The sequence below is a fragment of the Dendrobates tinctorius genome, unplaced genomic scaffold (genome assembly GCF_039654945.1).
Source record: "Dendrobates tinctorius isolate UK_male_01 unplaced genomic scaffold, ASM3965494v1 ptg000213l, whole genome shotgun sequence".
NCBI lineage: Eukaryota > Metazoa > Chordata > Amphibia > Anura > Dendrobatidae > Dendrobates > Dendrobates tinctorius.
Window position 1 is genome coordinate 7,317,961 of NW_027361880.1, and position 17,607 is coordinate 7,335,567.

Consider the following 17,607-nt stretch of genomic DNA (forward strand, 5'->3'; position numbering starts at 1 on the left):
TAAAACAGTACCACAAGATCAGAGCAGAATGTGCAGCATGAATGATGATACAATGATAAAGTAATAAAGATAATAATAACAAATGGCAAAAATTTTTTGTGAAAAAAATGCCTTTATTAAAATATATTGGCACAACAATTAAGTGCATTAAAATTATATATATATATAATCATAAAAAAGAAAAAATAATAATAAAATATAAAACCACATATGCGGTGTACTTATGTATATTGGAAAACCCGTTCCATAACAAAAGAGGCTGAATTAATAATACAGGTAGAAAAGTGCATAATTATAGTGACACAAAAAAATAAATATACATTAATAATTGTGCCAAAAGTGCAGCTGTGCAAATAAGTAAAAAACGCCCTAAGGCGTGTGCTATTAAACCAAAAAAATACCTGTAAGCCAATGACCGCAATGTGGATAATATAGTAACGCGCCCCGACGCGCGTTTCGGAAATAAAATCTCCTTCGTCAGGGGGATAGATACATCATAGTGTGGACGGACGATTATTTATAGGGGAATCAATTAAACCCAAAATACCACACCAGCGCATGCGCCGCTACTAAAACCCGGAAGTTAAGGACTAATCCAAGTCATGTGATCGAGTACTTCCGGGTATGGTCAGACGCCGTTGCCATGTAAATCAACAGCGTCATCAATGACAAATACATGTAGCTCAATGCTCGTTAAAAAATAGCAATAGTAGCTCACATATGGCTAAACAACGGCTTATTTAATAGCATCCGCGGGTGGTATAATAATATAATGAGGGAGAACACAGGCAGAGAACATGGCGGCGCATGCGCAGACGCAGCAACACGGAAACCGAATGGTGGCAGGCTACAAAACGCCGCCACCATGCAAATCACCGGTGCCAGGACCGCGCACGCGCACAGTTCAATGCAAATGACTGCCTCAAATAAATGGAAGGGGAGGAATAATAATAATGATGAGAAAAATAATAATGTGTAAAAGATATGACGTGATAAATAGAAGAATATGTATATATAAACATATAATGGTAATTTCATGATAAAACATGAAAATTGCAATGGTGCATAAAAAAATATAATGTGAACATACAAGCACAATGATAAAAACAACCATCCAATAAAGAAAAATAAATATAAAAAATAATGTGACAATTCTTCATTGCTTCCTCTGTCCAAAGATAAGATAGATGAAATGATCCTCATAAAGTCACATCCATGGTAACTGAAAATATAAAATATAAAAAAGTTAAAATGCACAAAAATTATAAAAATGGAATAAACGAAAGACTCTCATTGAGACCAAATGGAGACACAGTACCTAGTGTCCATATCCATTGTGTCTCAAGTTGCGCAAGCAATTTACTGACATTACCCCCCCTATCACCCAAACACACCATGTCAATGCCAATTACTCTCAGTAATGAGGAATCACAATCATGGTGCATTTTGAAGTGTCTAGGAAGGGTTTTGAGTGAGGAAATATCTTCAACGTCGACAGCTGCCCTTATGCCTAAGACATGCTCCCGCACCCTCACCTTGAGCTGGCGGGTGGTAAGGCCAACATAGATGAGGGGGCAGGGGCATGTAGCATAATAAATGACAGCAGTCGATGAGCAGGTTATGGACTTCCTAATATTAAAAGTGTGAACATTGTCAGAGCTATTGAATGTACTAGCCCTGACAATATTAGGGCAAGCTATACACTGCCCACATGGTTTGCAGCCCATAGTTTGTTTAACCTGTCCAAAAAAAATTTTATTGACTGGTTTCTTGACATAGTGGCTTTTCACTAAGCAGTCACCTAAATTGCGTGATCTCCGAAATGTAATATTGGGATGATCTCCAATGTAATTCGCAATAATGGGATCTGCCTTCAAAATAGGCCAGAATTTATTCAAGCAAAATTTGAGTTGTTCATTTTGGCCATTGAAGTTAGTAATGAATCTAACTACTTCCTTGGAACTAAGTTTAGCTTCATTACTATCATACAACACACCATGTCGAGATTGATGTCTTGCTCTATTGAAAGCCCTTTTTATAGCACGACGGCTATAACCCCACTCAATAAATCTTTCTTTCAAAGATTCTGCTTGTCTTAAAAAATCTATTTCTGTAGAACAAATGCGTCTTAAGCGTAGAAATTGCCCAATTGGAATAGAATTGATCAAACTGCGAGGATGTGAAGATGAAGCGTGAAGAAGGGAATTAACTGCCGTTTGTTTTCTAAATAGATCTGTTTGCAAGCAATCATCACCATCCCTCACCACACGAACATCCAAAAAGTCAATGACCTCACAACTACACCGGAAGGTAAGATGCACATTGATATCATTCGAGTTAAGTATTCCAATGAATTTAGATAACTTGTCGATGGAATCTTGCCAAATAAAAAACACATCGTCAATATAGCGCGCCCAAAATGGGATGCTCTCAGTCGATGTATAATTACCAGATAAAAATAGGTCCCTCTCCCACAGACCCAGGAACAGGTTGGCATACGATGGGGCAAAAGAAGCACCCATCGCTGTTCCCTGGGTCTGTAGGAGAGGGACCTATTTTTATCTGGTAATTATACATCGACTGAGAGCATCCCATTTTGGACGCGCTATATTGACGATGTGTTTTTTATTTGGCAAGATTCCATCGACAAGTTATTTAAATTCATTGGAATACTTAACTCGAATGATATCAATGTGCATCTTACCTTCCGGTGTAGTTGTGAGGTCATTGACTTTTTGGATGTTCGTGTGGTGAGGGATGGTGATGATTGCTTGCAAACAGATCTATTTAGAAAACAAACGGCAGTTAATTCCCTTCTTCACGCTTCATCTTCACATCCTCGCAGTTTGATCAATTCTATTCCAATTGGGCAATTTCTACGCTTAAGACGCATTTGTTCTACAGAAATAGATTTTTTAAGACAAGCAGAATCTTTGAAAGAAAGATTTATTGAGCGGGGTTATAGCCGTCGTGCTATAAAAAGGGCTTTCAATAGAGCAAGACATCAATCTCGACATGGTGTGTTGTATGATAGTAATGAAGCTAAACTTAGTTCCAAGGAAGTAGTTAGATTCATTACTAACTTCAATGGCCAAAATGAACAACTCAAATTTTGCTTGAATAAATTCTGGCCTATTTTGAAGGCAGATCCCATTATTGCGAATTACATTGGAGATCATCCCAATATTACATTTCGGAGATCACGCAATTTAGGTGACTGCTTAGTGAAAAGCCACTATGTCAAGAAACCAGTCAATAAAAATTTTTTTGGACAGGTTAAACAAACTATGGGCTGCAAACCATGTGGGCAGTGTATAGCTTGCCCTAATATTGTCAGGGCTAGTACATTCAATAGCTCTGACAATGTTCACACTTTTAATATTAGGAAGTCCATAACCTGCTCATCGACTGCTGTCATTTATTATGCTACATGCCCCTGCCCCCTCATCTATGTTGGCCTTACCACCCGCCAGCTCAAGGTGAGGGTGCGGGAGCATGTCTTAGGCATAAGGGCAGCTGTCGACGTTGAAGATATTTCCTCACTCAAAACCCTTCCTAGACACTTCAAAATGCACCATGATTGTGATTCCTCATTACTGAAAGTAATTGGCATTGACATGGTGTGTTTGGGTGATAGGGGGGGGTAATGTCAGTAAATTGCTTGCGCAACTTGAGACACAATGGATATGGACACTAGGTACTGTGTCTCCATTTGGTCTCAATGAGAGTCTTTCGTTTATTCCATTTTTATAATTTTTGTGCATTTTAACTTTTTTATATTTTATATTTTCAGTTACCATGGATGTGACTTTATGAGGATCATTTCATCTATCTTATCTTTGGACAGAGGAAGCAATGAAGAATCGTCACATTATTTTTTATATTTATTTTTCTTTATTGGATGGTTGTTTTTATCATTGTGCTTGTATGTTCACATTATATTTTTTTATGCACCATTGCAATTTTCATGTTTTATCATGAAATTACCATTATATGTTTATATATACATATTCTTCTATTTATCACGTCATATCTTTTACACATTATTATTTTTCTCATCATTATTATTATTCCTCCCCTTCCATTTATTTGAGGCAGTCATTTGCATTGAACTGTGCGCGTGCGCGGTCCTGGCACCGGTGAGTTGCATGGTGGCGGCGTTTTGTAGCCTGCCACCAATCGGTTTCCGTGTTGCTGCGTCTGCGCATGCGCCGCCATGTTCTCTTCCTGTGTTCTCCCTCATTATATTATTATACCACCCGCGGATGCTATTAAATAAGCCGTTGTTTAGCCATATGTGAGCTACTATTGCTATTTTTTAACGAGCATTGAGCTACATGTATTTGTCATTGATGACGCTGTTGATTTACATGGCAACGGCGTCTGACCATACCCGGAAGTACTCGATCACATGACTTGGATTAGTCCTTGACTTCCGGGTTTTAGTAGCGGCGCATGCGCTGGTGTGGTATTTTGGGTTTAATTGATTCCCCTATAAATAATCGTCCGTCCACACTATGATGTATCTATCCCCCTGACGAAGGAGATTTTATTTCCGAAACGCTCGTCGGGGCGCGTTACTATATTATCCACATTGCGGTCATTGGCTTACAGGTATTTTTTTGGTTTAATAGCACACGCCTTAGGGCGTTTTTTACTTATTTGCACAGCTGCACTTTTGGCACAATTATTAATGTATATTTATTTTTTTGTGTCACTATAATTATGCACTTTTCTACCTGTATTATTAATTCAGCCTCTTTTGTTATGGAACGGGTTTTCCAATATACATAAGTACACCGCATATGTGGTTTTATATTTTATTATTATTATTATTTTTTCTTTTTTATGATTATATATATATATAATTTTAATGCACTTAATTGTTGTGCCAATATATTTTAATAAAGGCATTTTTTTCACAAAAATTTTTTGCCATTTGTTATTATTATCTTTATTACTTTATCATTGTATCATCATTGTATCATCATTCATGCTGAACATTCTGCTCTGATCTTGTGGTACTGTTTTATTTTTATCCACCCTTGAGTAAATCTTTTCATGAAAATAAGAAAGGCTAGGAGAAGTAGGAGGCATGTCATGGCGTATAGCTTTTAGCAAAGCTCAATGACTCTCACAAAACAGATTATGCCATCTCTTAGTTAGCCTTCTCTAGACCAGAACTGGAGTGAGGCTAACAGGCCACATCTGCCCCTTTGGCTGTTGCTAACCGGCTCTTTGGCAGTCCTTCCCCGTCTCAATTTCACCAGTATCTGCATCCTCAGTAAGCAGATAACCATGAACATGATGGTGGAGGAGGGAGCAGTCAGCTCCCTTTTCCACTATTCAAATTGTGCGACTGATACTGAGCACAACAGAAGCCACTACATAGCGCCTGCTCTGCAGAGCCTCAGTACACAGTGCACAGACCGGAGCAGTATGTCAGGGGAACATGATGAGGCGAGTATCATTTGGGTTTATTTTAATTATCAATCACTTGTGGTGGGGAATATTTGGCTGTGGGAGATCATAATGTGAGGGCCACCAGACCATTTAGAGGGTTGCGGGCAAGGCCGGCTCCAGGTTCTCGAGGGCCCCGGGCAAAAGAGTCTCAGTAGGCCTCTTCAACACATACAACGATTCATGATGCACAAATATAGGTATAGTACAATGCCAAATATTTCACTAACTTCTTACATTACATGAGTGATATCTATTGTAAATTCTACAACAGCGCAGAAACTGGACAATATAATTCTCTATACAGTATTATGGACACCACATAGTCCTCCATACAGTATTATGGGCACCACATAGTGCTTCTTACGGTATTATGGGCCCCATATAATGTTTCATATTTAATGGCCCCATATGATGTTCCAGATACAGCTCTGGCAAAAATTAAGAGACCACCATATCAAAACCCTGTCATGGGTAGCCCATTCTCCATACCTGAACCCCATTGAAAACCCCTGGAATGTAATCAAGAGGATGATGGATAGTCCCAAGCCATCAAACAAAGAAGAACTGCTTAAATTTTTGCGCCAGAAGCAGTGTGAAATACTGGTGGCAAGCATGCCAAGACACATGAAATCTGTGATTAAAAATCATGGTTATTCCACAAAATATTGATTTCTGAACTCTTCCTGAGTTAAAACATTATTGTTGTTTCTAAATGATTATCAACTTGTTTTCTTTGCATTATTTGAGGTCTGAAAGCACTGTTTGTTTTAATTTTGACCATTTTTCTTTGTCAGAAAAAAAATACAAAATTTATTGCTTAGAAATTTGGAGAGATGTTGTCAGAAGTTTATAGACTAAAAGAACAATTTACATTTTACTCAAAAATATACCTATAAAGAGAAAAATCAGACAAACTGAACATTTGAAAGTGGTCTCTTAAATTTTGCCAGAGCGGTATAATGGGCCCCATATGATGCTCCATACATAATGGGCCCCATATGATGCTCCATACATAACGGGCCCCCATATGAAGCTCCATAAATAATGGGCCCCATATGATGCTCCATACATAATGGGCCCCATATGATGTTCCATACATAATGGGCCCCATATGATCCAAACATAATGGGCCCCATATGATGTTCCAAACATAATGGGCCCCATATGATGTTCCAAACATAATGGGCCCCATATGATGTTCATATATAATGGGCCCCATAGAATGCTCCATATATAATGGGCCCCACACAATGCTCCATATATAATGGGCTCCATATGATGTTCATATATAACGGGCCCCACATAATGCTCCATATATAATGGGCCCCATGTCATGTTCATATATAATGGGACCCATATAATGAGCCATATATAATGGGCCCCATATGATGTTCCATATATAATAGGCCCCACATAATACTCCATATATAATGGGCCCCATATAAGATGCTCCATACTTAATGGGCCCAATATATTTCTCCATATATAATGGGTCCCATATGATGTTCCAAACATAATGGGTCCCATATATGATGCTCCAAACATAATGGGCCCCATATGATGTTCATATATAGTGGGCCCCATATAATGGACCCCACATAATGCTCCATGTATAATGGGCCCCATATGATGTTCCAAACATAATGGGCCCCATATGATGTTCCAAATATAATGGGCTCCATATGATGTTCCAAACATAATGGGCCCCATATGATGTTCATATATAATGGGCCCCATATAATGCTCCATATATAATGGGCCCCACATAATGCTCCATATATAATGGGTCCCATATGATGTTCCAAACATAATGGGCACCATATGATGTTCCAAACATAATGGGCCCCATATGATGTTCATATATAATGGGCCCCACATAATGCTCCATATATAATGGACCCCACATGTTCCATATATAATGGGCCCCACATAATGCTCCATATATAATGGGCCCCATATGATGTTCATATATAATGGGCCCCACATAATGCTCCATATATAATGGGCCCCATGTCATGTTCATATATAATGGGACCCATATAATGAGCCATATATAATGGGCCCAATATGATGTTCTATATATAATAGGCCCCACATAATACTCCATATATAATGGGCCCCATATAAGATGCTCCATACTTAATGGGCCCAATATATTTCTCCATATATAATGGGTCCCATATGATGTTCCAAACATAATGGGTCCCATATATGATGCTCCAAACATAATGGGCCCCATATGATGTTCATATATAATGGGCCCCATATAATGCTCCATATATAATGGGCCCCACATAATGCTCCATGTATAATGGGCCCCATATGATGTTCCAAACATAATGGGCCCCATATGATGTTCCAAACATAATGGGCTCCATATGATGTTCCAAATATAATGGTCCCCATATGATGTTCATATATAATTGGCCCCATATAATCTCCATATATAATGGGCCCCACATAATGCTCCATATATAATGGGCCCCATATGATGTTCCAAACATAATGGGCCCCATATGATGTTCCAAACATAATGGGCCCCATATGATGTTCATATATAATGGGCCCCATATGATGCTCCATATATAATGGGCCCCACATAATACTCCATATATATTGGGCCCCATATAATATGCTCCATACTTAATGGGCCCCATATATGATGGCCCATACATAATGGGCCCCATATGATGTTCCAAACATAATGGGCCCCATATGATGTTCCAAATATAATGGGCTCCATATGATGTTCCAAACATAATGGGCCCCATATGATTTTCATATATAATGGGCCCCATATAATGCTCCATATATAATGGGCCCCACATAATGCTCCATATATAATGGGTCCCATATGATGTTCCAAACATAATGGGCACCATATGATGTTCCAAACATAATGGGCCCCATATGATGTTCATATATAATGGGCCCCACATAATGCTCCATATATAATGGGCCCCACATGCTCCATATATAATGGGCCCCACATAATGCTCCATATATAATGGGCCCCATATGATGTTCATATATAATGGGCCCCACATAATGCTCCATATATAATGGGCCCCATGTCATGTTCATATATAATGGGACCCATATAATGAGCCATATATAATGGGCCCAATATGATGTTCTATATATAATAGGCCCCACATAATACTCCATATATAATGGGCCCCATATAAGATGCTCCATACTTAATGGTCCCAATATATTTCTCCATATATAATGGGTCCCATATGATGTTCCAAACATAATGGGTCCCATATATGATGCTCCAAACATAATGGGCCCCATATGATGTTCATATATAATGGGCCCCACATAATGCTCCATGTACAATGGGCCCCATATGATGTTCCAAACATAATGGGCCCCATATGATGTTCCAAACATAATGGGCTCCATATGATGTTCCAAATATAATGGTCCCCATATGATGTTCATATATAATTGGCCCCATATAATCTCCATATATAATGGGCCCCACATAATGCTCCATATATAATGGGCCCCATATGATGTTCCAAACATAATGGGCCCCATATGATGTTCCAAACATAATGGGCTCCATATGATGTTCCAAATATAATGGTCCCCATATGATGTTCATATATAATTGGCCCCATATAATCTCCATATATAATGGGCCCCACATAATGCTCCATATATAATGGGCCCCATATGATGTTCCAAACATAATGGGCCCCATATGATGTTCCAAACATAATGGGCCCCATATGATGTTCATATATAATGGGCCCCATATGATGCTCCATATATAATGGGCCCCACATAATACTCCATATATAATGGGCCCCATATAATATGCTCCATACTTAATGGGCCCCATATATGATGGTCCATACATAATGGGACCAATATGATGTTCATATATAATGGGCCCCATATGATGATCCCCACATGATGCTCCATTATATGATGGGCCCCATATATGATGCTCCATTATATGATGGGCCCCATATATGATGCTCCATATATAATGGGCCCCATATGATGCTCCATATATAATGGGCCCCATAAGATGCTCTATATATGATGAGCCCCACATGATGCTCCATTATGAGATAGGCCCCATATAATGCTCCATATAGAATGGGCCCCATATAATGCTCCATATATAATGGGTTCCACACGATGCTCCATATATAATGGGCCCCATACGATGCTCCATATATAATGGGCCCCATATATGGTGCTCCATACATAATGGGACCAATATGATGTTCATATATAATGGGCCCCATATAATGCTCCATATATAATGGGCCCCATATGATGTTCTATATATGATGGGCCCCACATGATGCTCCATTATATGAGGGGCCCCATATAATGCTCCATATAGAATGGGCCCCATATGCTCCATATATAATGGGCCCCATACGATGCTCCATATATAATGGGCCCCATACGATGCTCCATATATAATGGGCCCCACATGATGCTCCATATATAATGGGCTCCATATCTGATGCGCCATACATATTGGGCCCCATATGATGTTCATATATAATGGGCCCCATATGATGTTCCATATATAATGGGCCCCACATACTGCTCCATATATGATGCTACAGTGTATGATGGTCCCCATATATAGCTCCAAACATAAAAAATACTCACCTCTCGTCTTCTTTTATAACTGTAATTTTTATTAAGTTTTTCAAATTTTTAATAATTAAAATAAGCCCAAAATATTCAGATGTTAACAAGCAAAATAGAAAAAGAAGAAAATCAATGAGGATAGTGTACATTCCAGTTTAGCTGCTGGAAAACATTTTCCTCTAGTGGCAATAAAACATATTGCAAACTCAAACAATAAAAGTCTCAAGTTCCAAATAAAAAACTTTATATATTCCTTACACCCAATGCCATAATAACCCCCTCCCCCATCCACTCACTAAATTAAAATTTCTTATTTAACAATCGACAAAGAGAAGACAGGACACACACACATACATTTAAGGGGTGGGAAAAAGGGTGAAGTAGTCCAAAAAGTGTCATAGCTATTGTTTTGAGCTCAGAAATAATCCCAGGGAGCCCAGATAACATCAAATCTGTCCACCTTTGCCTTCATTAAAAGTTGCCAAGTAATCCATTCTATGAATATGAGCGATTCTATTTAATACATTTTGGTAAGAGGGAGCAGTGGTTGTTTTCCATTGGAGAGCGGTCAAACACCTAGCTGCGGTTAACATATGCAATAATAATTTCGGCGAGTTCTTCCCTATCCCTCTAAGAGAATCATTTAGCAAATGGGTTGCAGGGTATAGCTCAACTTCCATGAAAACCACCTTTTGTATTAAAACTTTCTCTAATTCCCAAAATCCGACCTGCCCAGGGCAAGACCAGAAGACGCAATATTGAGAACCAGATGCTGAGCCATGTCAGCAAATATTTGGATACTGGAGGTTCAGTGTATGGAGGAGCTCTGAGGTGTGGTACCAAAACATCAAAATGTTATATTACTGTACATACTCGTGTATAAGCTGAGATTTTCAGCCCATTTTTTGGGCTGAAAGTCCCCCTCTCGGCTGATACACGAGCCATATACCTGGGGGTCAGCAGGGGAAGGGGAGCGGGGGTGTCAGAGATCATACTTACCCTGGCGTGGTCTCTGCAGCCCCCCCCCGCTTCTCCCATGGTCTCCCTTCCTGCCTTCAGCGGTCACGTGGCACCACTCATTAAACCAATGAATATGCGCATATTCATGAGTGTAATGAGCAATACCACGTGATCGCTGAAGGCAGGAAGGGATACCATGGAGAAGCGGGGCTGCAGAGACCATGCCAGGAGGGGGAAAGTATAGCGATATTCATCTGTCCGGGGTCCATCGCTGCTCACCGCGGTCTGTTGCGTCCTGTGTCAGTGACGTTTAGGCAGCAAAGGGCGCGGTGACGTGGTTAGTGCGCGCTGCGCCCTCTGCTGGCTGAACAGTCACCGACACAGGAAGCAACAGACAGTGGTGAGCAGCGATGGACCCCGGACAAGTGAATATCTCAGGTGCCGGGTCCTGAGCAGGTGAGGTGAGCATGGCATTTTTTTTTTGCAGCAGCTGCATATGGGGGCATAATACATGGAGCATCTTATGGGGGCAGCATATGGGGGCATATTCTATGGGGCAGCATATGGGGCAAATTCTATGGGGCAGCATATGGGGCAAATTCTATGGGGCAGCATATGGGGGCATATTCTATGGGGCAACATATGGGGGCATATTCTATGGGGCAGCATATGGGGGCATATTCTATGGAGCAGCATATGGGGGCAGCATATGGGGGCATATTCTATGGGGCAGCATATGGGGGCATATTCTATGTGGCAGCATATGGGGGCATATTCTATGGAGCAGCATATGGGGGCATAGTCTATGGGGCAGCATATGGGGCAAATTCTATGGGGCAACATATGGGGGCATATTCTATGGGGCAACATATGGGGGTATATTCTATGGAGCAGCATATGGGGCAGCATATGGGGGCATATTCTATGGGGCAGCATATGGGGGCATATTCTATGGAGCAGCATATGGGGGCATATTCTATGGAGCAGCATATGGGGGCATAGCCTACAGAGCAGCATATGGGGGCATAATCTATGGAGCAGCATATGGGGGCATATTCTATGGAGCAGCATATTGGGGCATATTCTATGGAGCAGCATATGGGGGCATAGTCTATGGAGCAGCATATGGGGGGCATACTCTATGGGGTAGCATATGGGGGCATAGTCTATGGAGCAGCATATGGGGGCATATTCTATGGGGCAGCATATGGGGCAAATTCTATGGGGCAGCATATGGGGCAAATTCTATGGGGCAGCATATGGGGGCATATTCTATGGGGCAACATATGGGGGCATATTCTATGGGGCAGCATATGGGGGCATATTCTATGGAGCAGCATATGGGGGCATATTCTATGGGGCAGCATATGGGGGCATATTCTATGGGGCAGCATATGGGGGCATATTCTATGGAGCAGCATATGGGGGCATATTCTATGGAGCAGCATATGGGGACATAGCCTACAGAGCAGCATATGGGGGCATAATCTATGGAGCAGCATATGGGGGCATATTCTATGGAGCAGCATATTGGGGCATATTCTATGGAGCAGCACATGGGGCAGCATATGGGGGCATATTCTATGGTGCAGCATATGGGGGCATATTCTATGGAGCAGCATATGGGGGCATATTCTATGGAGCAGCATATGGGGGCATAGCCTACAGAGCAATTCTATGGGACAACATATGGGGGCATATTCTATGGGGCAACATATGGGGGCATATTCTATGGAGCAGCATATGGGGCAGCATATGGGGGCATATTCTATGGGGCAGCATATGGGGGCATATTCTATGGAGCAGCATATGGGGGCATATTCTATGGAGCAGCATATGGGGGCATAGCCTACAGAGCAGCATATGGGGGCATAATCTATGGAGCAGCATATGGGGGCATATTCTATGGAGCAGCATATTGGGGCATATTCTATGGAGCAGCATATGGGGGATAGTCTATGGAGCAGCATATGGGGGCATACTCTATGGGGTAGCATATGGGGGCATAGTCTATGGAGCAGCATATGGGGGCATAGTCTATGGAGCAGCATATGGGGGCATATTCTATGGAGCAGTATATGGGAGCAACACAACATATGGGGCATATTCTATGGAGCAGCATATGGGGCAACATATGGGGCATATTCTATGGGGCAGCATATGGGGGGCATATTCTACGGAGCATCTTATGGGGACATATTCTATGGAGCAGCATATGAGGGCATAATCTATGTAGCATCATATGGGGCATAATCTATGGAGCATTTTATGGGGGCATAATCTATGGAGCATTTTACTGGAGCATAATCTATGGAGCATTTTATGGGGGCATAATCTATGGAGCATCTTATTGGGGCATTATCTATAAAGCATTTTATGGGGCATACTCTATGGAGCATTTTATGGGGGAATAATCTACGGAGCATCTTATGGGGGCATAATCTATGGAGCATCTTATGGGGCCAAAACCTTTATGGAGCATTATATGGGGCATATTATTCTATGGATCATCTTATGGGGGCATTATTAACCTTTATGCAGCATTATATGGAGTGTATTTTGTATGGAGCATCTTATGGGGCCATCATGAACTGTATGGAGCATTATATGGGGCTCCTGACTCAATATGGATATCCAAAAACATTTAACCTACTGCTGTCTCAATTAATTTTACTTTTATTGGTATCTATTTTTATTTTTGAAATTTACCAGTAGCTGCTGCATTTTCCACCCTAGGCTTATACGCGAGTCAATAAGTTTTCCCAGTTTTTTGTGGCAAAATTATGGGGGTTGGCTTATACACGGGTCGGCTTATACACGACTATATATGGTAATTCTCTTTATCAATGTGCATTTAATCATTTAGGGGTGTTTCTTTGAAAGGACCTCCTGAGTAGAGTTTATAACCTTAGAAATATCAGATATCAACCCCTTAGTTGATGGGCCTCTTCTACATAACTTCTCAAACTCAATTGGTTGGGAGACATTCATTGAGTAAAATAGTGAAGACGCTAAGGGTTTAATCTGCATGAATTGGAAGAATTCTCCATTGGTTACAGAAAATTTAGATTTAATAAGGTCAAACGAGATAATGTCCAGTGTGTCCGTTAACCAAGTTCGCATACCTGAAAAAGTCCAGAAGAAATCCCACGGATGGACCATTGTTGGTTCTAAGCTATTTGGGATCAGAAGTTGATAAAGGATATCATTGGAGAACTAGGAGAAGCCAGACCACAGCACTTCATACATGAGAGCCAAACTTCTCTTCGAAACTGCATAGGGCCCAATAGGGTAAATGGTATTGTAATAGTCTTAGTTGTCCACAAAAGGGAGTTCGGGTGACTAGATGCCAGCCATAACTTCAATTTCGGTCCATTTATTGTAGGCCCATAATGAAGCCCACGAAGGAATCCTTCTTAGGGTAGACGCCCAATAATATTTAATAATATCCAAGACCGACAGTCTTCCCTGTGATCTATGGGAAGTGAGAACTTGTCTAGGAATTCTATGTTGGCTATCATTCTAAATAAACTTCATTATAGCAGCTTGTACGGACCTAAGTTCCCCCAGAGGGACTCTGATGGCGAGAGTCTCAAAATAATAAATTAGTTTGGGAAGAAGAGACATTTTAACTGAAGCTATCCGGCCATGAGAATGGCATCCACTTACTTAGCAGCCTCTTCAGTTCTGCAAAGAGAGATGGGTAGTTGTTGTTGTATATGTTATTATAGGAAGAGGAGAAAATAACCCCTAAATATTTAATGGCCTCAGTATTCCACTTAAACTTAAAGTTTGATATTAAATCTCTAAAGTACTAGGGGAATGTTTAAAGGTAAGGCTTCCATTTTGGAGGTATTGAATTTATATCCCCATAAGTGTCCATATTCTTTTTAAGTATCCGTAAGATTGAGGCGTGTTGGAATCATCCTTTTTAAGATGCAGTGAGGATCAGTTTTCAGACATAAAGGAATGGCGGCGCAGATACAGTCACCGCTCACGCGCTGTCCGTATGCCCCAGAACTTTGACTGACAGCCGGCAACAGTACAGGAAGGCAAATGGGCACCTTTCTAACACTATTACCCTGCAGACTAACCCCTATCTCTGCAGGTTAATAGGGTTACCTGCCATGACAGGTTCCCTTTAAGTGTTAAAATTAATATAAAATAATAAGGTTTAATATTAATAATGAGCAGAACTTTGACTGACAGCCGGCAACAGTACAGGAAGGCAAATGGGCACCTTTCTAACACTATTACCCTGCAGACTAACCCCTATCTCTGCAGGTTAATAGGGTTACCTGCCATGACAGGTTCCCTTTAAGTGTTAAAATTAATATAAAATAATAAGGTTTAATATTAATAATGAGCAGAATTACTTTCAGCATATTGGTCCCCCACATCAGTCACGGTCTCTCATGTAGCCTTCCTGAGAAGATTAATTGCCCACCCTTGCTCTGGACAATATTTTGGTGCATTTTGACTATTTTAGTTCACGTCCCAAGTCACAGAAACTTTACCCTACTAGCGATGAGTAAAAACGTCTAAAACACATTATATACTGGGTGACATTTGTTAAGGAATCTGTAAATACCCCTATGTAAAATATATTTTGACTCCACCTTACCCAGATCTCGTATGGTAGAGTGCTGAAATATTAACTCGTCTTTCAGGATGGAGACCCTTTCTTCTAGGACTGCGGACCCTAAATAAAGCATAAATACATATTAATGTCTTCCTATAGATCAGGATGAAATAAGTAAGTGAACCCTTACCTTTCCTGAGCTCATCTTTGTCCCTCTCCAGCCTGTCCACTACATCCTGGTTCTGCTGCCCTTTCTCCTGTAGCTTCTTCTCATGGACACTGGCCTGTCGCTGCAGCTCTTCGTTCTGGAGCTTTAGCTGGTTCTTGTACTCCTCTACGTTTTGTTGTAGCCGTTGATTCTCTACCTTAGCAGCCTCACACTGATTTCTCAGAGGCTGAATGAGCTGCGTGAGCTCGGACAGGTGCTTGCCAATACGGACTAAATCCTTGCTTTCTTCGCTGGCCCAATACCGCATTTCTGAAGGAGACAGGATGCCCTCAGGTGGCAAAACTTCTTGAATTTTTATAAGAGAGGACGGCAAGTTCTGACTAGTGCATACCCCAACAATGGCATCACTGACCTCTTTTAAACTACTCTGGACAATGGCACAAGCATCGCAGGGAACAAGAGCTGACTCTAATGTCTGAGAGCCAATGGTGCACGTGTCTTTAGCAACAGAAACATCCGATTCCTGTGGGGTAAAGGGAGGATGGCTGATTTCTGCATGCGTCAGGGCTGACTGAGCCTTCTGTGAAGAAAACCGTTCTTTTGGGGTCCTTGGGCTCTGGAGGTTAAAGTAACTGTGAATCGGCAGCAGAATTCAAATCTAAGCACAGTTATCAAAATCTTCAGAAAAACTGCAAATTGATTACAAAATGCAAACTAACAGTTCTACTGCACAGTAAAAATGGATCCTATATTATTAACTGGGCTTGGAATTAGATGGTAGAATCTATTCTATTATTTCTAAACAATGTTTTTCGGTGATTCCTTTGTATACCCACACACACAAATGATACACCATTTGAAAGGTAAACTTGCCCCCTTCAGCAAGAAAAAAGCCAAACAAACCACACATCCATGATTTGATCACAAAATACAGTTTAAACATTAATTTTCACAAACCTGCAGTAAGGAAAAATGACCTGCAGGTGGCACCACATTACCCCAAAGCATACTACCACAAAGCTGCTTACAAACATCACAAACATTTCCTTTGAGGGTTTTCCAGCTTGCCGAACTGCTTGCCCAGCCTATTTCAGCCAAATTGGAGGATTGCCCACTTCACTGCAGGCGAGTCACATATGCAAACACATTTGTAAATAAGCACTGCTTTTTCGCTCATTACTTTGCCCCACACACACAAATGATACACCATTTGAAAGGTAAACTTGCTCCCTTCAGCAAGAAAAGAGTCAAACAAACCACACATTCACAATTTTATCACTAAATACAGTTTATAAATTCATTTTCATAAACCTGCAGAAAGAAACAATGACCTGCAGGTGGCACCTCAACCGGAAGACATTTTTTGGCCTCTACTTATCAAAACAATTATATTACCAATCTACATATATAAATACCTGTCTGTGTTCATCACCTCATGAAATACATTTACATTTGTCCAGCTTGCTTTTTCAGAAATTGCCTGTGCCCCCGGCGACCAATGTGTGAAAATTTCGCAAGAGCCAAGCTAGTACTAAATATATATTTTTATGAAGGATTGAGGTTTAACTCACTGCTTTTTGATAAAGTGTTCCCAACTTCAGCATGTTGTTCCAATACTTCCGGACTGTCAGTCCTATTGACATTGAGGGTCCAGGATCTTGGGTCGGTGTGAAGCTGCCATCACTTCTTACTAATTCGGTGTACACCTCAAAGCTCTGAAGGAGCAGCAACAATCTGGACATAGAAACCCAGGGCTATCAATCGAGGTTAGAAGCTAAACATTGTGCCTATAGTAAAATAA

General features: G+C 40.8%; 1 protein-coding gene across 5 annotated transcripts in view; it reads right to left on the reverse strand.

Annotated features, from left to right (window-relative positions):
* The window catches only part of CCDC157 (coiled-coil domain containing 157), a 61,907-nt gene that overhangs the window by 37,591 nt on the left and 6,709 nt on the right, over window positions 1-17,607 (reverse strand). For 3 of the 5 annotated variants that reach the window (XM_073554818.1, XM_073554819.1, XM_073554817.1), the window contains 3 exons: window positions 17,378-17,540; window positions 15,828-16,422; window positions 15,680-15,757 (listed from right to left, as the gene is read on the reverse strand). In XM_073554818.1, coding sequence (XP_073410919.1) covers window positions 15,680-15,757; window positions 15,828-16,422; window positions 17,378-17,540 — 836 coding nt within the window. Of the gene's footprint in view, window positions 1-15,679; window positions 15,758-15,827; window positions 16,439-17,377; window positions 17,541-17,607 lie in introns of those variants that run through there. The other 2 variants (XM_073554820.1, XM_073554821.1) reach the window with 2 other exon arrangements.